This window comes from Mirounga leonina, unplaced genomic scaffold, assembly GCF_011800145.1.
Source record: "Mirounga leonina isolate KUSES-001 unplaced genomic scaffold, KU_Mleo_1.0 Mir_200, whole genome shotgun sequence".
NCBI classification, from domain to species: domain Eukaryota; kingdom Metazoa; phylum Chordata; class Mammalia; order Carnivora; family Phocidae; genus Mirounga; species Mirounga leonina.
Genome location: NW_023270503.1, coordinates 11965299 through 11992371, shown reverse-complemented (window position 1 = coordinate 11992371; position 27073 = coordinate 11965299). Strand labels below are relative to the sequence as shown.

General features: G+C 39.0%; 1 protein-coding gene across 10 annotated transcripts in view; it reads right to left on the bottom strand.

Moving 5' to 3' along the window:
• BCAS3 (BCAS3 microtubule associated cell migration factor) overlaps positions 1-27073 on the bottom strand; it is a 598224-nt gene that overhangs the window by 556338 nt on the left and 14813 nt on the right. For all 10 annotated transcript variants that reach the window (XM_035026671.1, XM_035026672.1, XM_035026670.1 and 7 more), the window contains exon 5: positions 13251-13357. In XM_035026671.1, coding sequence (XP_034882562.1) covers positions 13251-13357 — 107 coding nt within the window. The remainder of the gene's footprint in view (positions 1-13250; positions 13358-27073) is intronic.

Sequence of the window (27073 nt, the reverse complement as noted above, 5' to 3'; positions counted from 1 at the left end):
TTGTAGGGGTTAAATATGAGCTTTAATTTTTTTATCTATAAAATGAGAATAACACTAAAAAGTAAATTGAGGGGTGCGTGGCTGGCTCAGTCAGTGGAGCGTGCAACTCTTGATCTCAGGGTTGTGAGTTCAAGCCCACACTGGGTGTAGACATTACTTAAAAGTAAAAAAATCTTTTAAAAAAATCATAGGGCACCTGGGTGGCTCAGTTGGTTAAGAGACTGCCTTCGGCTCAGGTCATGATCCTGGAGTCCCTGGATTGAGTCCCGCATCGGGCTCCCTGCTCGGCAGGGAGTCTGCTTCTCCCTCTGACCCTCCCCCCTCTCATGTGCTCTCTCTTTCATTCTCTCTCAAATAAATAAATATTTAAAAAATAAATAAATAAATAAATAAAAATCATAAAATTGACAGGATATAGAGAATAATAGGCAATGTGCCTAAAAGAATGTGTGTGGTATATTTGGATTATCCCCATTATAGATGCTATTATTTATATTAACATTATGAAACTTCATTAGGCAGCACAAGTGTCCAAACTCCCCCAGGCATGTCATCACCACTCAGTGCTCTAGAGCATGATATTCATTCCTCCACTGTTAACACTGATCTCACAGGCCAGGGTTTCTCAACCTCAGCCCTACTGACATTTTGGAAGGGACAATTCTTTATTGTGGGAAGTTGTCCTGGACATTGTAGGAAGCTTAGCAGCATCTCTGGCTTTTACCCACCAGAGGCCAGTAGCAACTCCCAATCGTGACAATAAAAAATGTCTGCAAACATGGCCAAGTGCCTCCTTGGGGGCAAAAGTACTCCCATTTGGGAAGCACTGACACAGACTGCAATTAAGTAGTGACATCTCACATAAGTAGACTATGATCTCCTCAAGGCTTAGGTCTTAGTTGTATTTGTATCCCCTTATACTTGTCATAGGCCCTAAAGTTTCAATGTGGCTGAATGGAAAAATTATGGTGGTATTAATTAATAAAAGTAGAGATTTTAGGAAGAAGGGATAGATTAGGAATGGAATGGGATGTGAGCAAAGAGCAAATGATTATGAAATTTAATTTGGGTCTTTCTGAAGTAGAGGAAACTATTCAGCAAAAGACTGAAATCTTGAAACACATTTACTAAACATATATACGTACATATGTGTACATATACACATACAAATATAAATGAATGCACATAACCAACTAACTGCCAGACAGTGTACTTGGCACCAGATATATAAAGACCATTAAGACATGACCACAGCTCAGGGAGCCTGAGTGACTCAGCTGGTTAAGCAATTGACTCTTGGTTTCAGCTCAGGTCATGATCTCAGAGTCGTGACATTGAGCCCCACATTGGGCTCTGTGCTTAGTGCAGAGTCTGCTTGAGATCCTCTCTCTCCCTCTCCCTTTGCCCCTCCCCCGCCTTGTGCACCTCTCTTTCTCTCTCTAAAAATAAATAAATCTTAAAAAAAAAAAAGACATGACCACAGTTGTAGAGAGGCTTACAAACAACTCTCCCAACTGTGGGACGCCTGGGTGGCTCAGTCCGTTAAGCGTCTGCCTTTGGCTCAGGACTCTGGGATCAAGTCCTACATTGGCGGGGGGGGGGGGGGGGGGTCCTTGCTCAGTGGGGAGCCTGCTTCTCCCTCTGCCTGCTGCTCTCCCTGCTTGTGCTCTCGCTCGCTCACTCTGACCAATAAATAAATAAAATATTTAAAAATAAATAAATAATTAATTTAAAAGAAAGAATTCTTCCAACTGCTAATACAAAATCAAGATTCCCAGAAAATACTAGAACTCACAAGCTAAATATATATATATATATATATATATACACACACACACACACACACACACATATATACACAGTAAATCCCTGATATTCTTAACTACACACAACTTTTCCCCTTAAATTATATATATCTGGGCGCCTGGGTGGCTCAGTTGGTTGAGCGACTGCCTTCGGCTCAGGTCATGATCCTGGAGTCCCGGGATCGAGTCCCGCATCAGGCTCCCTGCTCAGCGGGGAGTCTGCTTCTCCCTCTGACCCTCCTCCTCTCATGCTCTCTGTCTCTCATTCTCTCTCTCTCAAATAAATAAATAAAATCTTAAAAAAAAAAAAATAATATATATCTAAGCCAGTGGTTTCAACCAGAATTTTCTCTATAGAGTTGTGGTTCTCAACCTGAAGAGGTTCTAGAAGGGGAGGGCATTTTTAATTGTCACAGTTATGGGAGTTGCTTTGGGCATCTAGCAGAGGCAACAGATGTAGCTACATATCCTGCAATGTACAAGGACAGCCCCCCATAACAAAGAATCATCTGGTCTAAAATCTCAATGATGGCAAGACTGAGTCACAAACATATATAATTTATATTTGCATATTTTCATGCCTTATAATTTTAGATAATTTCCTATTTAAAATAGTGTTAACCCTCTAAAACAATCATTTTTTTTTTCATTTTTTGTTATCACTTCTGATTAGTTCCCATCAAGCTGACTAATACTTTTTAAAACAGGAAAGCATACATAAAGAAAAAGGACAGAAAGCAAAGGCATAGAATATGAGAACTATGTGATCAATGTACACTCTTTCTGTAGTTGTAAATAACCCCCAGACCAGATTTAAAGAATATTAATATATGGCCAATTCAAAAAAATTTGGGACTCAGTTTCAAGATTACTCATTGTTTCTGGGGCGCCTGGGTGGCTCAGTCGTTAAGCGTCTGCCTTTGGCTCAGGTCATGATCCCAGGGTCCTGGGATCGAGCCCCGCATTGGGCTCCCTGCTTGGCAGGAAGCCTGCTTCTCCCTCTCCCACTCCCCCTGCTTGTGTTCCCTCTCTCGCCGTGTCTCTGTCAAATAAATAAATAAAATCTTTTAAAAAAAAAAAAGATTACTCATTGTTTCTGCAGATGAAAATCTGATTGGGCTCATATCCTATAAGTCCACTTAGATGTAGTTCAAAACAGGCAAAACTATCATAATTTATGGTGTTAAAAATCTATGTAGTAGGTCAATTATATGTATATAAAACTGGAAAAGACAAACTAAAATATTTCTAAAAATCAATGTAATTGTCTGTTTCCTGGTTTTGACACTACACTATAGTTTATATAAGATTCCACCTTTGGGGGAAGCTGGGTGAAGGGTATACAGGATTCTAAATAATATTATGCAACTTCCCATGAGTGTATAATTATTTCAAAATAAAAAGATTTTACAAATCAATTCAAAAATAGGTAAAAAAAAAAATAAACAAAAGAGAGGGCAAAAATTACCCACACATATATGGTATTACTGCAATTAAGAGGGGAAAGTATGTTCTTTTCAGGAAATGGTGCTGAATCGATGAAGTTTTGGGGTTTTTTTTTTTTAATTTTAAGTAAAAGGAGCCTTGACCCCGTCTCATACTATACACAAAAAATTTCAAATGGATCATAAAACCAAAGATAAAAACAACCTCTAACAGAAAATGTAAGAGTGGGTGCCTGGGTGGCTCAGTTGGTTAAGCATCGGACTCTTGGTTTTGGCTCAGGTCATGATCTTGGGGTAATGGGATTGAGCCCCATGTCGGCCTCTGTGCTCAGTGCAGAGTCCGCTTGAGATTCTCTCTCTCCCTCTCCCTCTGCCCCTCCCCCAACTCACGTGAATTCTCTCTCTCTCTCTCAAATAAAAAAATAAATCTTTAAAAAGAAAACATATCTTCATGGCCTTAGAGTAAACAAGGATACAAAGGGCATTAACAGAGTAAACCACTTAAAATTTGATCCAGATTTCTGTCATCAAAAGACAACATTAAGAAAGTGAAAATGTAAGAATACCTACAAAGGAGACTATTAAGACAAATGATGAAATCAGAAAATGGATTGTAGGTTACATAATAGTATTTTATCAAATATAAATGTCCTGGTTTTGACAGTGCTATAGTTGTATAAGATAATGTGGTTATTCTTAGGAAATATACAATGAATTATTTCTGGAAAAGGGGTACATAATTTCTCCTACTGATAAATGGTTCAGAAAAAATTTTGCACAAATAAAAAAATTGAGAGACTAATACAGCAAATGAGGCAAAATCTCCATAAGTGGTAAATCTGGGTAAATCAAGGAGTACCTTGTAAAATTTTCTAGAAGTTTAAAATTACTGCAGAATGAAACTCCACAGTGAGATACTGGTACATACCTACCAGAATGGTTAAAATTTTAAAAGCTGAAAATACCAACAGCCAATGAGAAATAGAGAGCAAATGAAACTTTCATACATTGCTAGTGGACATACATATTGGTAAAACTACGTTGGGAAAACTGGCTATATGTACTAAAGTTAAACATACACCTACACTATGACACAGCAAATCTACTCCAGGTCTATACATCCAAGAGAAATGGGTGCAGTGTATGTCTGCCAAGAAACATATATAAGAACGTTCATAGCAGCTTTATTCATAATACTCAAAAACCGGAAACAACAAAAATGACTATTGGCTATATAATGGACTGTTTAAAATGTGTTGTATTGATAAAGTACTACACAGAAAAAAATAAGAACAAATTACTGCTATGCACAAGAACATGAAAGAATCTCATAGCCATACAGCTAAGAGAAAGAAGCCAGACATAAAAGAATACAGACTGTACTATCTACGACCATATACATTTTTTTTTAATATGAAGTTCAAGAACAGAAAACTAATCTCTGGTGACAGAAGTCAGAATACAGGTTACTTGGAGTTACGAGGAGGACAATATAAACAGGGAAGAGGGACTCTTCAGAGTTGCTGGAAATGTTGTATATCCTAATCTGAGTGATGTACAAAGTTTATATACATATATAAAAATTCAATCTGTACACTTAAGATCTGTGCACTTTATGGCATTTAATATATTCAATAAAATTTATAACAAGAGAATTTATAACAAAAGAAAACACTACCTTCCACAAATGTCTACTTTTGTCCAAAGAATACCTTCTGCTTTAGAGTAGAAAAACATCAAAAATATTTCAAACAAGAAAAATTCCAATTTACGATAATAAATTTCAAACTCAGAGTGTGTATATTAAATCAACAAAGTCAGATAAAGCCACTATTAAAATAAGGTGAGATTAAACTTCAGATGCAAGATTTCTCTAAAGTGACACACTCTAAGCAGAAGTATTTTTCTCCATTAATACAGGTGGATTCTAGAAGTTATTTCAACATTATTCTTCATTTTTGCTTTTATTCACTTCATGACTCCCAAAGCTCTTCCATGCAGATGACTAAAGAGCAGTCCTTTATTTCCCTTCCCAGTAATAAGAGACTAGACCAAACAAAATAAGGCCCCATTCTCAACGAACACTATTTTTTGATTCAGGTCCATATTCAAACTTTCTCTGCTTGCCAGTTACCCCAAATCATGGACTTTATATTGCTCCCAAATGAAACTCATAAAAATTGTTTCCTGGCTAGCAATCTTGACATGGCAAGGTCTATTGGCATCCAGCTTCTAATAAATAATAGACTAACTGGTATTTACCTCAACGATGCCCTTGCATGTTTCTCTAACGCTGTGGTGTAAAGCTACACACACTATATAACCTTTAGGGCAAATACTTCCTTTCAAGGGACAGCTGCACTTTTCTTAATGCAATGTGTTGGCGACACCTAGTGTCATTATCTTTGAAGTACATTCAAAGCTCCAAGACAGCACTCCAAATGTTAACTTATTGAACCTAAAATATACATGAGTCAACATTTGGTGCTTTCCTGGAGCTGGAGGGGAAGTGGGTGGGGGGATGGGCTAAATGGGGAATGGGTATTAAGGAGGGCACTTGTGATGAGCACTGGATGTTATATGTAAGTGAGGAATTGCTAAATTCTACTCTTGAAACTAATATTACACTGTATGTTAACTAACTAGAATTTAAAAACTTGAAACAAAAAAAAAAACCTCTTTGAAACTAAATAAATAAATATACTGTTTCATGCAAAGCAACTGTCATCTTCTAGGTGTTGTAATAAACACATTTTAAAGATTGTTTAAGATATTAAGAATTTCAAAAGAGGATGATAAAACTAAGTAGCCATTCAAACACATAGCAAAAAAGTAGGGAAAACTATCAGGACGTTTACAAAGGTTATCTCGGGTTTCTCAGCCGCTGAAAATTTTAAATGAGAATTCTTTATTACTTACACTACGCAATGCAATTTCTGCCTTATATAATGTTTAACATAACGCAAGTCTAAGTCTAATAATAAAATTACATTTCTTCTAAAACTATGCCATCTTACATACCAGGTAGCACCAGCCCCAGGTCAAAACCCTGGGAACATCTTTGACTCTTCTCTCCTCTTAATGTATTATCAGATACCACAACAAACTTAGTTCAGGCTCACAACATCCCACATTTGGATAATGTTGAAATTGACTCCTAACTGGCCTGATAACCTTTTCTTTTCTCCTTATTCTCCATCCATCCCACTGTCACTGCAAGAAAAATCTTTATTAAATATGGATTTTGGAATGTATCTCTTGTTACTCAAAGATTTTTAATGAGTTCATACTGGCAAAATCCAAGTCCTCATCCTGCAATTCAAATTTCCTCCCTGAAACTTCTATATCTTATTCTATGTCCAGAAAGCATATAACCACTAAAATGAATGTTAATAATTATAGAAATGATTGTCTGTGTTAAATGAAATAACACATGACTACACAACGTCTAAAACATACCCATTGTCGTAACTCCTCCTCCACCTGGATGACATGTTGATAGTGTTTGGCAAACCATGTTATGAATGCCTGATTATCTATTTTTTAATTTCCATTCTGGCACAGATACTTCTGTAAGCAACAAACACATATTTGGATGATGTGCAACTGGCAAATAGCTGGCAATGTCTAAAAGCTTACTCTCATTTTCTGTACTTATTTTGTTGTATACAGTAACAAACATTTCACTACGACCAGCACCACCAATCCATAGTCCACAAACTTAAAACCAAACTCACCATTCTTCCACTCATATTTGCTCTTTATCATACCTTTCCTACTTTTGTAAGACTTATCGCTGTCTAATCTGTTCAAAGTCTTCAAATGGCTTCTCCAACTCAAGGTTTTTGTGGACAAAAAAAAAAGTGTACAGATAATTCCTAAAAGATATTCAAATGTCCAACAATACATGAAAAAGTGTACCAACATTATTAGTCATCACAAGGTACCACCCATCAGAATGGCTAAAATTAAAAACATGGACATCACCAAATGTCGATGAGGTTATGGAACAACGCATCCACTGCTGGGGGAAATGTAAGATGGTACAACTACTTTAGAGAAAGGTTTGGATGTCTGTTATAAAACTGGCCACACTCCTACCCTATGAAGCTGTAATTCTACTTGTAGGTCCTTACCTAAGAGAAATGAACACACTACTTTACAAAAAGACTTACAGAAGATCTTCACAGCAATTTTAGTCAGAAAAGGCAAAAGTTGTAAACAGCCCAGCTATCCATCACTAAGAGAAAGGATAAACTATGGTATGTTCATACACTGGAGTATTATTCAGCAATAAAAAGGAACAAACAACATGGGTGAATCTCACAAACATGCTGAGTGAAGGAAGCCTTACACACACAAAAATGTGTATAGTATAATAGCACAGGAAGTTCTAAAACAGGCAAGACTAATCTATAGTGGGGGAAGACATGAGAACAGTGGTTGCCTCTGCATGGTATAGAAGAAAAATTAATTGGGAATAGGCATGAGGGAAATTTCTTCAGTGATAAGCATGTTCTAGATCTTGACAGAGATTTGGGTTACGTAGGTGTATACACTTGTCAAAGATTTGTGTATCTAGGGGTGTCTGGGTGGCTCAGTCAGTTAAGCGTCTGCCTTCAGCTCAGGTCATGATTCCGGGGTCCTGGAATGGAGCCTCACATCGGGCTCCCTGCCCAGTGGGGAGTCTGCTTCTCCCTTTGTGCTCTCTCTCTTGCACGCACATTCTCTCAAATAAATATAAAAAAAAAAAGATTTGTGTATCTAATTGTGTGTATATTTTAACAAAAATTAATCAAATATTGAATTCTAGTTAATGATATGCATGCAAACATGGTGGGGGAAAAGTCTACTGATGTTTGCAATTTATGTTAAAATGTGTTGAATGAGATGGATATGAAATAAAGTAAGTATAGTAAAATTTTAATGGTTCAATCTAGGTGGTGGATATACCTGTTTTCACTGTAAAATTGTTTCAACTTTGCTCTGTATTTACAACTTTTGAAATCTGTGGTTGACCAAGCTCTAGCCCACCACCACCTCTCAGGCATCATCCCCCAACATTCTTCACCTTGCCCACCCACCTCCAGCTGAACTGCCCCCTTGCTGTTCTTGAATATAGAGGAAATGTAATCCTTGCATAGAGTACTGGCTTTTAATGCTCCTCCCTCAAAAACCCAGAAGGATCACTCCTCCACACTTCTGCTCAAAAAATCTTTGAGAGAGGCTTTTCCAGACCACTCTGTATAACACAGCAACCCACCACAACATCAACCACCCCACCCTAACACTTCTTACCAGCTAGCATGCTACATGTTTGTTTATTATCATCTTCCCCACCTACCTAGAATGGAAAGTCCGCAAGAAGAATGATTTTGTTTTGCTCATTGTTGTTTTCCCAGCACCTTGAACAGGGTCTGGCTTGTAAAAGGCAATCAATAAATCTTCACTGAGTGAATGAATTAATAAATAAATGGGGTAAATATAAGTGGCATGGCTTTATAAGAATGCAATCTGGTAAATCTATCAAGAGCCTTGGTGTATCTACTTTTATTGATCTCTCCAAATTATATGATCATAAAGATATTTATCTCAATACTCTTTAAGAAAAAAAAATATTTAAGAAATCTAAATCAAGGGGCACGTGGGTGACTCAGTCGTTAAACGTCTGCCTTAGGCTCAGGTCATGGTCCCAGGGTCCTGGGATCGAGCCCCACATCGGGCTCTCGGCTTGGCAGGAAGCCTGCTTCTCCCTCTCCCACTCCCACTGCTTGTGTTCCCTCTCTCACTGTGTCTCTTTCTGTCAAATAAATAAAATCTTATAAAAAAAAAAAAGAAATCTAAATCAATGTCCAACCATAGAGGAAAGAACATTTCCACCTCAGAGCCACTGACTACTGTTCTAAGCTTACCCTTGCTAAATCTTAATTTCTATGCCACTTCCTTATTATTATGATCTCTTATTCTTTTCATATTACAATTTAAGTTGTATATTATTTTTATTTAAATCCATCTTTCCTACTAGCTCCATTAGAGCAAACATCATGTCTGTTTTGCTCAAAATACATATTTTATCCCAGATCTGTGCTGAATAAATGAATGCCTTTTTTTTTTTAAGTAGGCTCCATGCCCAGTGTGGAGCCCAACACAGGGCATGAACCCACGACACTGAGATCAAGACCTGAGCTGAGATCAAGAGTCAGAGGCTTAACCAACTGGCCAGTGAAGAGCCCCAATAATGAACACCTTTTAAGTCCTCATTGTTCATGGCATCAAGTCATTCTATGTATAAGACTGGGAGAAAAGAAAAATCAAGAATGTACATAGGACATATTAAAATGACTGAAATAAAAACTGGTAACAGCTAATAGAATTCAAGAAATTGTGAAAGGAAGAGTACAGAACTGCTTATTTTTTCATATGAATCCCACAAAACTATTTGATTTTTAATCCACATACAATCTTGATTTTTTTTAGGTTAAGGATTTTAAGCAAGAGAAACTATATTTATATTACCAAAAAGACGCAGTGAGATTGTTAGGCATGAGTGGGAAAAGGGCCTGTTCATCCAGAACATCAACAAATAATCCTGCTTTCTTATGTGGCATCAGATGTGTTGAGATAAGGGGCCTGACAGCCTGGGAAAGCTGGGGAGGCTGGTGTTTTCCTCCAGCCGCCCCATATACAGAGTGGTGGGAACTGGGCAGCAGAACAACTACTTCCGGGAGGTCCTGCTTCTGAGCGAACTCCACTTAACCATGTATCGAGACACCATTTGGGCCTTGTTCAAATTTGTGCAGTTCGTAAATAGATAATTTTTTAAATGTGTAACCAGGATCTGTTTACTTTCTCAATCTGAGACTCCCAGGTTATATAAAATCAAGAGGAGGGAACCCTGTTCACAAACTTGAAGCAAAAAAAACGAGCTCTGGCTTGGATAGGGATTGACTTTCTGCTCACTCACATGTACTTCAAAAGCAAATACGATTTATGGTCTGCAAAGATCCCTAAGAGCCAGGATTATTTCTAGGTTGACCAACGTAAGTTCCCCACTGTCTAGCACATGGTAACACTTCAGTGATTACTGAATAGCTGACTAGTGATAAGTTTTGGAAGGGTTTAGTTAGTAATGGGTATCAGCCACAGTACTCTAAGAGATGAAGAGTTGAAGGCACAGCATAACCTTGTATAATGAAAACTAAAACCGAACCGCCAAAGTACTTGCATGGCGTATCTTCTGCGATCACATTTGGTGAGTAATGAAGTACAGCTCTGAGATCATAGGCTTTGAATTTGTGGTCAGATAGAACTGGGTTTGAATTCCGATTCCACCTCTTACAAGTGGTATGACGTTACCACCTGTAAAACAGGATAACTTCTACCTCACAGTGTACGACAGATGAGATTCTGTGTCTATAAAATGCTTTGAACACAGTAAGAGCACAATCAATGCAACAGAAGGAGCTCATTTTCCCAAACTGCCTCCTAATTCTTGCAACAGTCCTCACGGGGCTATAATACTATAATAGCAAACAATTAGCTAATGAATATTGCATGAAGAAAAGATTATTCGAGGCTCTCAAAATGCAATCTGGGCATAAGAATTACTTTAAACAAGTAATTTAAATTACTCAGAAGACCTCTAAGTCCCTCAGAGCTAAACACAAGTTAACTTTAAAACTATTAAAAGTGATACCTCTAATTATAACCAGAACAAGTGGGTAGCCTGAGTACCACCAAAGGAATGTACTCAGTCCAGTCAACAACCCTAATCACACAGGCCCAAGCTTCTTGTTAAAGCTCTAGCTTCCCCTCTGCCTTCAAGTCTGTCAACAAACAGTGTAATGGATCAAAATATTGTATCTCTTAATAAGAAAGTTACATTTACTTTCCCCTGATCACAACCTAGAAATATTTCTCTTGGTGGTGGGGGGAAAAAAAAAAACCACTGCTTAATTTTAAGTCCTCTGTCCATGCCTTCGGTATGACACTTAAATTACAAACAGCATTGAAGGGCCATGAAAAATGTCAACTAGGGGCGCCTGGGTGGCTCAGTCGTTAAGCGTCTGCCTTCCGCTCAGGTCATGATCCCAGGATCCTGGGATTGAGCCCCGCATCGGGCTCCCTGCTCGGCGGGAAGCCTGCTTCTCCCTCTCCCACTCCCTCTGCTTGTGTTCCCTCTCTCGCTGTGTCTCTCTCTGTCAAAATAAATAAATAAAATCTTTTTAAAAAGTCAACTACCCACCCCAAAAGGCAAAAGAAAGAGGACACTCATTTCATGACATACCAGGATTCTTCTACCTCTGCAAAATAAAGCCAATCTTTAAAAACAAACCCTAACCCTAAATAATTAATAATATCATACATAATTATATGATTAGATGAAAGACCAAAGTTCATCATCAGTGACTTATCAAAGACTAAATAACTTTTTATTTAAAATATTAAAGGGGCGCCTGGGTGGCTCAAATGGTTAAGTGTCTGCCTTTGGCTCAGGTCATGATCTCAGGGTCCTGGGATCAAGCCCCGCATCAGGCTCCCTGCTTGGCGCGGAGCCTGCTTCTCCCTCTCCCTCTACTGTTCTCCCTGCTTGTGCTCTCTCGCTCTGTCAAATAAATAAATAAAATCTTTTTAAAAAAATAAAATAAAATAAAATAAAATATGAAAGAATTCTGAAGTCCAATGTGATCTTTATTTAATAATCTTTATGCCACTGAAGCCAAATTCTGTACTCAAGAACATCCTGAATTCCTTTAAATTTGACATAATATACTATGTTTTTCTATAAATCTTTTAAGAAGGAATGATATTACCGGACAGAACCAAAAAGAGGGGGGAGAAATTCTAACTGAAACACATACACATACACCAGGGTCTTCAAACAATTTGGTGAGTAAATTTATTAAAGCTACAAATAGCCTTGAGCTTCCAACTGCAAAAGAACCACACAACAGAAGCTCCCCTCCGCACCCCGCCCCCCATCTACTGGAGAGATCCAATATTTCAGCCAAGCCAGGATGTAAGTATAAGCCAAAGTATGCAATCTGTATTACAGTTCACTCAGCTGTGATCCCTACCAAGCCTCTTGGTAGGTCATCCCAAAGAGGAACATGTAGGATTTAAGAGGAAAACTGGGACCAATATTAGGCAATTTTAAACACTTACCAAAATTGAAATTTATCTTATACAGATGCACAGACATAAAATAACCTTTGTTCAGATTCATGTATTACATCATTATGTCTAATAGTAGAAAACAGAGACATTCAAGTATTTTCAATATAGGAACAAATTACATAAATTAAGGAAAATCCAAATAATGGGATTATATGCAGCTATAAAATTCAATGAAGAAGCTCTCTGAATACTGACATTATGAGTAAAACACAGCAAGGTACAGACTAAGTTGTATAATGTGCTCCCATCTGTTAGGGAGAGCAGGGTGGCAGAAACAAATTTATGTTTTTATTTGCATAAAACACAGCTATAAGGATACATAGGAAACTAAAAATCCGTGTTGCCTCAAGGGGAAATGGGGGACAAGGGTGGGAGGGAGTTTTTTAACCTTTCATAACCTCAAGAATTTTGTACCACATGACTGTTTTAACCAATTCAAAACACTGATTTTTAATGACTGCTAATTTTAAAAAAGAAAAGAAAAAGCCTTCTGTAAGTTTGTTTACTCTTCTGGAAAATGGGAGGGAAATAATAATAATAATACCTACTCAATAGAGTTACTATGACAAAAAAAATGAGATCTTGCATGTAAATTGATTCCCACAATTCCTGGCCGGGACATCACAAATCATTTACAGCCCCTCTGCCCCTTCACTTGTCCCTTGTTCTTTGTGCCTTGCACAGTGTTACACAAACAGCAGCCTCTTAGCAAATGCTTGTGGAATAAATGGATGAGACCTTACAGAAAGTATGGCCAGATTTCACATCAGCTAGCATGCTGGCCAGTGTTATATCTTAGGGATTCAAACACATCCAGACTTACCGGAATGCTCCAGACCTGCATTCCATCACTGTAGCCGATCATAATCAGCAGAGGTGGCTCATTCCCAGTGCTGTGTATTTCATGAAATTCCAGATTTCTTGATGTATCTGTGTTAGAATTAAGCCACAAAGAAGCAAATTAAAAAGAAAACTACACTTCTTTAATATCATTAGTCTAACAATTGTTTAAACTGTTTTTCAGTAGAAAGTAAGTATTTGGAAGACATCATTTATAAGAAAGTGAACAGGAAGCTGAAATTATAAAACTAGTAGTTTTTTTTTTAACAGTACCTATAATTATCTGCACAAGTAAGACTTTAAAAAAAAAAACTCTCACTGGAGAACTTGGGAATATTAATACCAGGAACAAAACCATCTGCAAATGATACATAAAAAAAATATTTTACCAAAATTAATTAAATATAAATATGAGTATAACCTACTAGAATTTCTAATATTTGTAAAGCTAACAGTGGAAGACAAGCCATATTCCTTCATGTTTAGGAATTGAATTCTGATGTACCTGAACACCAGGCATATGGTCCACTACAAGAGAATTATAGGTACCTGTCTAATCGACCCAATTCGCATCAGTGATTAAGCATCTGTTATATAATCAGTATTATGAAAGATATCCTTCCTGAACAAAACCATTGCACCTCACAAGACACAAATTCAAGCACTCTATTCTCAAATCACAACCTTATCCTCCAGCAAGTTTGCTCAACCACTTCCATTATGATCCATTCTCTGACTTCATTAGGTCTTCTGGTCCACCAATACCACTGCCTTCTCCCTATTCTTCAGACCACCTCATATTGACTCTCCTTCCGTCTTATGGTCTTTGATCAATCATCTAACTTCTGCCAATAATCTACAGTCTCTGATCTCTTTTTATGGGATTTCTGCATGGCACCCATCTCGCAAAATCTCAATCCTAGACAAACCCAACTACCCACTATCTTCATACATTCTATGGCAATCAAGTACTGCTACAGGAATATCACACAATTAGACAGATTTGGTACCACTATAAATTAATTTATCTCTACAAACCTCAACTGGACCCTCAAAACAGCACATCACATTTACTCTATTTTCTGGAACTTCACCTATAATTTCTTCAATGACTTTCTTAAGCTTTCTCCAAGCCCTGACTCCACCCAATCTCTCCTTACTCAGGAGATAATGTGTCTGAGACTGCACAGGGAAACTAGAAATTTCCTGTTGCTAAAGACCTGAGTGGACTGGTACCACTCTGTTCTCATTCCATCTCATTCCAAACCGTGGTCTTTCCTTCTGTCTAGACTAAATTTCTCCATCTCTGCTTTGGATCCCATTCTCCCCTACCTTCTCAGGAGCCTTTTTCTAATCATTTCTTTCCTGTATCTTCAATACCTTCCATGCTACTAGATATTTTCAACGAGCATTTAAACATGCTGAAGTGCCTCCTACCTTTTAAAAAACTTCAAATAAATCAGTGCCAGGGGAATTTTAGATGTAAATAACAAAGGTAAAATTAGGAAAACATGCGTGGATAATGTAGAAGCACATTTTCGTCATCATGGTACAGGGAAAGACTTCTTAATAGGACACACAAAAAAAGTCTTTGCATGAAAGATTGGCAAATTCTACTACATTATCTCTTACATTAAAATGGAGAACTTCTGTTAATCATGAGCCACCCTTACCAGAAAAGTGAAAAGGCAAGACACAGCAGGGGAGAAGAGACTTAGAACAATTATAACCCCACAGGGACTCATCTTGTACGTGTAACAATTAAAAACCAATATGAAAAAGTCAGTCACCAGAAAAACAGGCTGGAGACATGAAAAAACACTTCAAAAAGAAGACATTCAAATAAATCCACCATCAATAAATATGAAAAGTGGCTCAATCTCATTTGTAATTAAGCAAGTATTGATTAAAACCACAATGACAGGGGGCCTGGGTGGCTCAGTCGTTAAGCGTCTGCCTTCGGCTTGGGTCATGATCCCAGGGTCCTGGGATCAAGCCCTATGTCGCCTGCTTCTCCCTCTCCCACTTCCCCTGCTTGTGTTCCCTCTCTCGCTGTGTCCCTCTCTGTCAAATAAATAAATAAAATCTTTAAAAAAAAAAAACCAACACAATAATAAAACCAAGTGTTAGCAGGATGTGGAATAAAGTATTGCATATTTACTGCTAGGGAATGTAAATCAGTACAACCACTTGGGAAAACAGTCTGACAATATATGCCCAAGTTGAAGACACAATGTCCTTTGACCAAGTAGCTCTACTCTAGGTTTACAATCATTAGAAAAAAAAGAGCATATATACACCAGGAGACAAGCACAAGAATATTCACAGCCACATTATTTGTGGGTTTTTTTAAGATTTCATTTTTTTTTTAAGTAATCTCTACACCCAGTGTGGGGCTCAAGCTCACAACCCCAAGATCGAGAGTCGCGTGCTCTTCCAACTGAGCCAGCCAGGCACTCCCTTAGCAGCATTATTTGTAAAGAGCCAAAAGCTGGAATCAATCCAAACGTCCATCAAAAGGAAAGCAGACAAGCACAGCGGTATACTGAAACAATGGAATACTATTCGCCACAGAAAAATAATGAACCACTGCCACACATCATAACAGGGACGAACCTCACAAACATAATGAGCAAAAGAAACCAGACACAAAAAAAACCATATAGCGGGCGCCTGGGTGGCTCGGTTGGTTGGGCGACTGCCTTCGGCTCAAGTCATGATCCTGGAGTCCCTGGATCGAGTCCCGCATCGGGCTCCCTGCTCGGCAGGGGGTCTGCTTCTCCCTCTGACCCTCTTCCCTCTGACCCTCTTCCCTCTCTCCTGTCTCTCATTCTCTCTCTCTCAAATAAATAAATAAAATAAAATAAAATAAAATAAAATAAAAAACTACATAGCAAATAATTCTATTGACATGAAATTCAAAATCACTAAGCAATTAGGTAACAATATTCTCTCTCTTACCCTAGGTGATAGTTACACAGGTGCTGGATTTGCAAAACTACATTCACTGATCTACCTTTTGTATTATCTACCATGATATATTTGTACAGTAAGTAAGGCTTTAAAAAATCATAAATTGAAACACTATCCTTCTCCCTTTATTTGACTTCATTACTCTCCTCTCCTTCCAAAAGCTGAATTCCTTGATTAAGTTGTTTGTAACTGTCATCTATACTTTATCTCTCATTCACCCCAAATCCATCTCAAAATGGTTACTGCCCCAACACTCCTCCCAAGTGACTTCTGCTGTGGTCACCAATAATCTCCAAGTTGTTGAATGCAATGTATGTTTTTGAAGCCCATCTTGCTAGACTATTTAGCAGCTATAACCAACATTCACCATTTTCTCCTTAAAATATTTTCCTTTGGTATTCCAGGTACAACCTTCTCCTAGTTTTCCTCCTATCATTCTAATCATTCCATGACCATTTCCTGCACTGGCTCATCCCTTTCCTCTTACTCTTTAGATACTGGAGTTGTTCAAAGCTAACTCCTAGACTGTTCTCACAGTACAGCCTACCATGGGTCTCATTCCATCCACTGCTTCTCTTAGTATCTGCTAGTGACTTCCTCAACATAGGTTTTTGGAGGTCTCAGTAGAAGATCAAATTCCACTCAAAGGGAGCGCCTGGGTGGCTCAGTTGGTTAAGCGACTGCCTTCGGCTCAGGTCATGATCCTGGAGTCCCGGGATCGAGTCCCACATCGGGCTCCCTGCTCAGCGGGGGGTCTGCTTCTCCCTCTGACCCGCTTCCCTCTCGTGCTCTCTCTCATTCTCTCTCTCAAAAAAAAAAAAAAAATCTTAAAAATTCTACTCAAAGATCATGATTTCCTCCACAAACCTGATCTTCCTCCACAAACCTGATCTTCCTCCAAGGTTCTCTATTTTGGTGAATAGCATGATTATCTAACCAGTTGGCAAAGTTGGGAATCACCTTCTTCCTTTCCTCTAACAACAAATCTATCAGTAATCTATCACCTGTGTCTTTCTAAACAGCTCTCTTCTTACACCACCACTACGCTGTCCATTATAACATCGACTCTAAAAGCATAAAATGGCTTCCTGCATCCACCATTACCCCCAAACTCCATACAAAAGAGTGTTTTAAAAAATATAAATAATGGCATATCTCCTCACCTCCATCCTCTACTATTAGTGACTTCCTGTTGCTCAAATATAAAGATCAAAATGTTCAACATAGCCAGTAATCAGGAGTTTTCTAATACTTTACTTTTCTAATACTTTTCTTTTGACAGGAATTCACTGGCATAAAGTTAATAAATAACACATGATTCTATATCCAGGAAAATTCAGAATTATAAACTTATTTTCCAAGGGCATAATTCTCTTTCTACCTAGCATTTACGTGGTCTTTTGTAGTTTTCAATGTGCTTTGGTATACAGATCAGCTAATCTGACATACAACAATCCTGTTTTATGTGCAGAGCAGGAGCCAATTTCATTTTATCATTGACAAGAACAAGTTAGGTATAATGTACTCAAAGCTGAAGAGAAATCTCAGGATTCTTGACACTCAATCTAGTCATCTTTCTACTACAGCTACCATCTTGATCACAGGTTGTTACTTTTAGAAGGGCTCAAATGCCACATATAAAACCCTGCGGTCATTATATGAACAAAATCTCCTTTCTCTTATTTTAGATTCTGCTTAGTCACTTGTACTATTTTTCATTCTCTAGATGGTGCTACAGCAGACTTCATCACTCTGGAATGAAACTCCTAATTTTGTAAAAATTGTAGGTTATTCTTCAAAACTGTTATAGCTTTAAGTAATCACTATTCTTTGACTTTTCTTTATATCCTCTCTTATACCATCACTAGTTTTTCAATCCAGAACTGTTCTTTATCTTCCTTACTGGTTTCTTTTTTCTTATTTCCCCCCTAAATATGGACTTTACAGTCTTTCCTATAGAGACATGTAGCATTCCTTTGTTGTTTTAGTCAACTACAATATTCTCCTTTTATTCACCCATCCTCCAAAACCTTGTCCACTCCTCCGCATACTCTCCCTCCTTAGAAAAATGTTTGCAATTGGGGGCGGAGGCCCACTGGGTTTTCTGCTCACCTAAAAAAATCGAGGTATGAAGTGAAATTAGATCTTTCTCCCAAACCAGCTGCTTCTGTATTCCATGTGTGTATTAATAGCAGCAATGTACTGCCAATACTCAGTCTAAAACCTGCCAATACTCAGTCTAAAACCTGGGAAGTCATTTTTAGTAGATGCTAATAGGTGAATGAGGATTAAGGCAGGAAAGAACATTTCAACCAGAAGGCTCCCTGTACAAAGGTCCTGAGGCATGAAAAGTTCTGTGCCATTAATGACCTGAAAGCCAAGTAGGGTTGAAGCACAGCTCTTGAGGGGACAGTTAGATGGGGGAAGGACTAAGAGCGTGAAGCACTTGTGAGACACCTAAGTGCAATGTCTAGGGCGTAGCTGACACGTGGACCCAAGCACGCTAGAGCCAGAGAGGCTTGCAGCAGCCATTGTCTCTGTACGCCCTACACACTTCTTACTCTATATCGCCCCCCTTCCCGGTAACTGATCTTACTCCCCATCAAGCACAGGGACAGGCACATAACCAGCTGAGCCACCCTTTCCAGCTATATGATGTGAGTAGGTTAAAAAAAAAGAGTTCTTTTTATGCCGGAGCAAACCAGCTGGTTAACAAGATGTGTTCTGGGACTCAAATTATACACTCACCTTTAAGGAATCTGATAGAAACATCAGAGTATTAAACTGTTTTGGCTACTTACACCTTTTTCAGTATGGAGCCTCAAGAGAAACAAGTTTAGGTATAAGTCAGACTGCATGGAAGCAGAAAAAGAACATTGAAAATGACACAATAGGACTTCATCCCCCTCACGAATGAGTTCCAAAAGCAGTAGTCTCCACCTAACGCCAAGCCAAAGTCAGTACAATAATTAGGAATGGAGATACCTAAGAGAACCCAATAAGCCAAGTCCCTTAGAATTATCTCCTGTTAGTCGTTGCCTAGTCAACCCCCAACCACGATAAGCCATAATCAAATGGGATGCAGCCTGGAGGCAAGGGGCCAACTGGTATCACTCTATCATTCCAAGCAAAAAAAGCAGAGCTCCCTGGCCTGTTGGAAAGACTAGAAAGCAATCACCAGAACAGAGTTTTCAATCCAAACACTGCAACTTTTAAATTAATTAATAGCTAATAGAGTTTCATTAAAAATATAAAATAACTTAATGCGCGCCTGGGTGGCTCAGTTGGTTAAGTGACTGCCTTCGGCTCAGGTCATGATCCTGGAGTCCCGGGATCAAGTCCCGCATCAGGGTCCCTGCTCGGCAGGGAGTCTGCTTCTCCCTCTGACCCTCCTCCCTCTCATGCTCTCTGTCTCTCATTCTCTCTCTCTCAAATAAATAAATAAAATCTTTAAAAAAATAAATAAATAAAATAAAATAAAATAAATAAAAATATAAAATAACTTAAATCTATAGACAGCTAATAAACTTCTAAATTGTTTTGCCAGAAAAACTCCAGGTCTGGCAAAGAGAAGCCTAAATACCTGATACCATCTCCAGGTACCCATAACTGCTCTACAAAGAATTCTGCAAGGTGCTAAACTAACATGGCTGCGACCAGAAGATTCCCTTCCACTATCTCCCCTAGGGTATCATGAAAGACAAAAGGCAATGAACAAGGAATTGCACCCCAGATACACCAGGCACCAGGGAAGGGCAGATTGTCTGATCAAGAAACTCCAAAGCGAGGGAAAAGTTAGCCCTTGTTAGCCTTCTTCAGTGAGATGCTTGAATTGCAACCAATCAACCCTACTTTTTTTCTTTTCCACAGCGAAATTTTCTTTCAATTGTAAACATCTCAGGTTGCTGCATAAAGACCTAAAAAAAAATTTTTTTGAAGAAAGAACACAAATGGGGCATCTGGGTGGAGCAGTCAGTTAAGCGTCCAACCCTTGGTTTCAGCTCAGATGATGATCTCGGGGTCATGAGATCAAGCCCTACATCAGGCTCTGAGCTCAGCGCAGAGTCTACTTAAGATTCTCTTTCTCCAGGACGCCTTGGTGGCTCAGTCGATTAAGCGTCTGCCTTGGGCTCAGGTCATGATCCCAGTATACTGGGATCGAGTCCCACATGGGGCTCCCTGCTCAGCAGGGAGTCTGCTTCTCCTTCCCCCACTCCCCCTGCTTGTGTTCCCTCTCTCGCTGTCTCTCTTTCTCTCTGTCAAATAAATAAATCTAAAATCTTTAAAAAAAAAAAAAGATTCTCTCTCTCCCTCCCCCTCTCCCCACCCCCACTCATGCTCAATCTCTCTCTCTCTCAAATAAATGAAAGAAAGAAAGAAGAAAAGAAAGAAAGAACACAAATAGACAAATTCAAGAAATGCTGTAAGAGACTGAGGAAGTAAGGGGGATCAAGTATCTTGGTAACCTTTACTATTGCCTTAAAACTTAAGAAGTGTACACACACAGTTCTAGGGTCAGAGACAATAAAAAGTACATCCATTAAAGACCTGGGCCAGGGCGCCTGGGTGGCTCAGTCGTTAAGCGTCTGCCTTCGGCTCAGGTCATGATCCCAGGGTCCTGGGATCGAGCCCCGCGTCGGGCTCCTGCTCAGCAAGAAGCCTGCTTCTCCCTCTCCCACTCCCCCTGCTTGTGTTCCTGCTCTTGCTATCTCTCTCTCTGTCAAATAAATAAATAAAATCTTAAAAAAAACAAAAAAACAAAAAAAACCTGGGCTAAAATCTCATACAATATCAATATGTATAGAAAGGAGAGACCAAAGTACATGTGAGTGTGCTAAAGTATTTAAGAGGAAAATGTATACATTTAAAAGTTTAATAAATCAACTGCAATATGGGATACTACATTTAAAACAACCACTACAAGTTCAATAGCACACAGAGACTAAAATAATTTTCAAGCAGGATCCATCTACATTTCCAGATGCATTTTACTTCAATAAAGCAAAGGTTTTATGGAATATTATGCCAGCAATTCTTACTTGCTATTAAAAAAAAAAAAAAAAAACAGAAAATCATGCCTAAGTAAAGATTATTTTGAAGAAATTTTCTAAATGTTAGTTTTGTAATATTAAAATCATTTTCGTTTTTGCTGCTGACATGAACCTATGCCCTTAAAAATTATTTTTAATATTTTTGCAAGCTTTTGTTACTATCTGCACTAGTATTTCCAAGACCACGACCCCATTTACTTTGTTATTAAAGCAAGAAAGTTCTCTAATGGGGCACCAGCCTGGCTCAGTCAGTGGAGCATACAACTCTTGATCTCAAGGTTGTGGGTTCAAGCCCCACATTGGTTGTAATTACTTAAAAATAAAATCTTAAAAAAAAAAAAAAAAAGAAAGTTCTCTAATACTTTCTGACACACACAAAGCAAAAATATACTTCCAGAAGAGAAAGAAGAGTCTGAATTCAAGAGGAAAAGATGATAGAAAACAAAAGATGAATAGTTACCTAGTTATTAATAAAGAGGGAAAAGGAGAGTAGGAGGATCCAATGCTTGCCTCATCCCTTGAACACAGCCAGATAAATATCAAATCATTCTGAACACCCAGGAAATCGATCTGAGGACTGAGAGAAAAAACTGTACAACTAGAGGGAGAAAAAAGGCCACATCGTGAAAGGTAGGAGGTGTAGAGATGTGATTTGGGGGAGAAAAGAATCACCGGTGCTACAGAGAGGAGAGAGCCCTGATCAGGGAGAGAGGCACAAGAGAAGGAGACAGAGACACAGAAGAGTGAGAGAGAGAAAGAGAACAGAGCTCAGGGCATTGCACAAGAAAAACATTTCCCCAAAACCACTGACGGGGAAATAAGAGGGACTGATTATTTCAAGTTTTTAAAAGCAGTGGAGCTCAAAGTCTTAAATTTGAGAAGTCTGCACCATCACCAGGTGAAGCCTGGAGGGCACAGAGGTGCTCCTGTGGAGAAGGAAGGCAGTGGCCCAGGAACGGACAGCATGGTCTAAGGATTCCCTGGGTCACATTGGGAGAAACAGTTCCCCTTGTTCGAGTGTATCTGGGAGAGGTGGCACTGCCTTGTGAGGACAAAAGAGCCAGTGGGCGTCACTGAGCTGCCCCATTCATTAGCATAGAAGGAGCAGAAGCAGCTGCTGAGGGCAGCTAACTTGGATGCCAACTTTCGGCTACACTCTACCATAAACTCCAAGCCTCTGCACGTTCATGCAACTGACCTTCTGGGACAAACCAGCACTAGCCACAGCACAGTGAGACCCTCACCCAGAGGATCAGCGTGGGTCTGTGCTGCACCAGGTCCCTAAAATTTGGAGTTTGAAACCCAGCCAGTGGGCCTGAGATCAAACACAGGAGCACTGTGCCCCGGGTGAGCAGATGGCTTGGACATAGATAGGATGAAGAGAGGGATCTGACGGAAGCTGGGGACAAAAGAGGGGAGACTGTTCACACTTCTATGAGGGCTTCCTGAATAGCAGAAGGCACGAACTCCCCTCTCCAAGGACAAGAGAGTCAGCTGATGCCATTTTTACCCCTGTCCATCAGCAGGGATGGACTTCAGTGAGCAGCACAGTGCCCACAGGGGAGGCGTGAGCTACTTACACCAAGCCCCGAACCCTGCACTGTGCAGGTACTTCTTTACTAAGACAAGTGTGCCTGAGAGTCAAAGAAGCAGCAGGCCCCTTCCCCAGAAGACCAGCACAAACCCCCAAACACACCAAGCCTACTGACCATACAGTACTGCAAAGCTTCAGCTCCAGGGGAAATAGGATCCAGCCTCTTTTAATAAGCAGATCAAAACACACTTAGTTAAAACTCGCCATACAGTGGACAAGGTCCAAACATTCCCAACTGCAGTCAAGGAGAAATTCTACAGAGGACAGACACATGGGAAAGAGCAGCCAAACACAATAGCAGAGTACACCAGAAACACTTCCTAAAGCTCCAGGCTCTCGAGACTATCAGACCTCTTAATATAGCCATTACTCTCAGGAGCAGGAAACATAACAGGCTTTCCTAACACAAAGAAGAAAGAGACCTAGACAAAATGCCAAGACAGAGGAATTCATTCCAAAAGAAAGAACAAGAAGAGATTACAGCCAGGATTTAATCAAAACAGATACAAGTAATATGCCTGAACCAGAATTTAAAACAGCAATCGTAAGGATACTAGCTGGGCTTGAGAAAAGCACAGAAGACACCAGGGAGTCCTTTACCACAGAGATAAAAGACCTAAAAACTAGACAGGCCAAAATAAAAAATGCTATAACCAAGATACAAAACTGATTGGATGCCATGACCACAAGGATGGAAGAAGCAAAGGAACTAATAAGTGATATAGATGATATAATTATGGAAAACAAGCTGAAAAGAAGAGGGAAAGAAAAATATTGGACCACAAATGCAGACTTAGAGAACTCAGCAACTCCCTAAAGCATAGTAAGATTCATATCATAGAAGTCCCAGAAGAAGAAAAGAGGGAAAAGGGGCCAGAAGGTTTATTTGTCCAAATTATAGCCGAAAACTTCCTTCATCTGGAGAAGGAAACAGACATCCAAATCCAGGAGGCACAGAGAACTCCCATTAAAATCAACAAAACCAGGCTAACACCAAGACATATCATAGTAAAATTTTCAAAATAAAGAGATAAGGAAAGAATCCTGAAAGCAGCGAGGGCAAAGAAATCCCCAACCTACAAAGGAAGACAAGGTTAGCAGATCTCTCCACAGAAACTTGGCAGGCCAGAAGAGAGTGGCATGATATATTCAACGTGCTGAATGGGAAAAATACGCAGCCAAGAATACTTGATCCTGCAAGGCTGTCATTCAAAATAGAAGGAGAGATAAAGAGTTTCCCAGACAAACAAAAACTAAAGAAGTTCATAACTACTAAACCAGCCCTACAAGAAATACTAAAGGAGACTCTTTGAGTGGGAAATAAAAACCAAAGCAACCAAGACTAGAAAGGAAGAAAGAAAATCTCCAGAAACACTGACTTTACAGGTAATACAATGGCACCAAAATTCATATCTACCAATAATCACTCTGAATGTAAATGGACTAAATGCTCCAATCAAAAGACACAGGCCATCAGAATGGATAAAAAAATAAGACCCATCTATATGGGTCTCATTTAGACCCAAGAGACTCATTTTAGACCTAAAGACACCTGCAGATTGAAAGCCTGGCTGGCTTAGTTGGTGAAACATGCAACTCCTGATCTGGGGATTGTGATTTTGAGCCCCATGTTGGGTGAGGAGCCGACTTAAAAAACAAAGTGAGCATTTATCATGCTAATGGACATCAAAAGAAAGCCAGATTAGCCGTATTTATATCAAACAAACTAGATTTTAAACCAAAGACTGTAACGAGAGATGAAGGGCACTATACCATAATAAAGGGGTCTATCCAACAAGAACCTAACAATTGTAAATATTTATGCCCCCCAACTTGGGAACATCCAAATATATAAATCAATTAATAACAAACATAAAGAAGCTCCTTGATAATGATACAATAATAGTAGGGAATTTAACACCCAAATTACAACGGACAGATCATCTAAGCAGAAAATCAACAAGGCAACAATGGCTTTGAATGACACACTGGACCAGATGGACTTAACAAATATATTCAGAACATTTCATCCTAAAACAACAGAATACACATTCTTTTCAAGCGCATATGAAACATTCTCCAGAATAGAACACATAATTGGTCACAAATCAGGCCTCAGCAAGTACAAAAAGACTGAGATCATACCATGCATATTTTCATACCACAACACTATGAAACTTGAAGTCAACCACAAGTAAAAATGCAGAAAGACCACAAACACGTGGGGATTAAAGAACATCCTACTAGGGCCCCTGGGTGGCTCAGTTGGTTAAGCGACTGCCTTCGGCTCAGGTCATGATCCTGGAGTCCCGGGATCGAGTCCCGCATCGGGCTCCCTGCTCGGCAGGGAGCCTGCTTCTCCCTCTGACCCTCCCCCCTCTCATGTGCTCTCTGTCTCTCTCATTCTCTCGGTCTCAAATAAATAAATAAAATCTTTAAAAAAAAAAAAAAAAAAAAAGAACATCCTACTAAAGAATGAACAGGTTAACCAGAAAATTAGAGAAGAAAAAAAAAAAAAAAAAAACCTGGGAGCAAATGAAAATGAAAACATGAGAGTCCAAACATCCCAAACCTTTGGGATGCAGCAAAAGCAGTCGTAAGAGGGAAGTACATAGCAATACAGGCCTAACTCAAAAAGCAAGAAAAGTCTCAAATACACAACCTAACCTTACACCTAAAGAGCTAGAAAAGGAACAGCAAATAAAGCCTAAAGCCATCAAAAGAAGGGAAACAATACAGATTAGAACAGAAATAAATGATATAGAAACAAACAAACAAACAAAAAACAGTACAACAGATTCTTTCAAAGAATTAATAAAACTGATAAGCCCCTAGCCAGACTTATCAAAAAGAAAAGAGAAAGGACCCAAATAAATAAAATCATGAATGAAAAAGGAGAGATCACAAGCAACACCACAGAAATACAACTAAAAGAGAATATTATGAAAAATTATATGCCCACAAATTAGGCAATCTGGAAGAAATTCATAAATTCCTAGAAACATATAAACTACTAAAACTGAAACAGGAAGAAATAGAAAATTTGAATACCAGAATAGAAATTGAAATAGTAATCAAAAATCTCCCAACAAACAAAAGTCCAGGGCCAGATGCCTTCCCAGGGGAATTCCAGCAAACATTTAAAGTGTTAATACCTATTCTTTTCAAACTGTTCCAAAAAAATAGAAATGGAAGGAAAACGTCCAAACTCTTTCTGTAAGGCCAGCATTACCTTGATCCCAAAACCAGACAAAGACCCCACCAAAAAGGAAATTACAGACCAATATCCCTGATTGACATGGATGCCAAAATTCTCACCAAGATACTAGCCAATAGGATCCAACAGTACATTAAAAGAATTATTAACCACAATCAAGTGGGATTTATTCCTGGGCTGCAAAGGTGGTTCAATATTTGCAAATAAACCAACGTGACAGACCACATTAATAAAAGATAGGATAAGAACCATATGATCCTTTCAACAGATGCAGAAAAGGCATCTGACAAAATGCAGCATCCATTCTTGATAAAATCCATTCTCAACAAAGTAGGGATAGATAGAACATATCTCAACATCACAAAGGTCATATACAAAAGACCCAGAGCTAATATCATCCTCAATGGGGAAAAACTGAGAGCTTTTCCTCTATAGGCAGGAACAAGACAGGGATGTCCACTCTCACCACTGTTAATCATAATACTGGAAGTCCTAGGTGCAGCAGTCAGACAACAAAAAGAAAGACATCCAAATCGGAAAGGAAAAAGTCAAACTTCCACTATTCACAGATGACATGATACCCTACATAGAAAACCCAAAAGACTCCACCAAAAAAGTGCTAGTACTGATACACAAATTCAGCAAAGTCGCAGGGTACAAAATCACCATATAGAAATCTATTGCATTTCTTTTTTTTAAGAATTTATTTATTTATTTGAGAGGGAGAGGGAATGAGCAGTGTGGAAGGGCAGAGGGAGAGAGAAAGGGAGAAGCAGACTCCCTGCTGAGCAGGAAGCCCAACGCGGGACTCGATCCCAGGACCCTGGGATCATGACCTGAGTCAAAGGCAGACGCTTAACCAACTGAGCCACCAAGGTGCCCCTGCTGCATTTCTATACACCAACAACGAAGCAGCAGGAAGAGAAATCATGGAATCAATCCTATTTACAATTGCACCAAAAACCATTAGA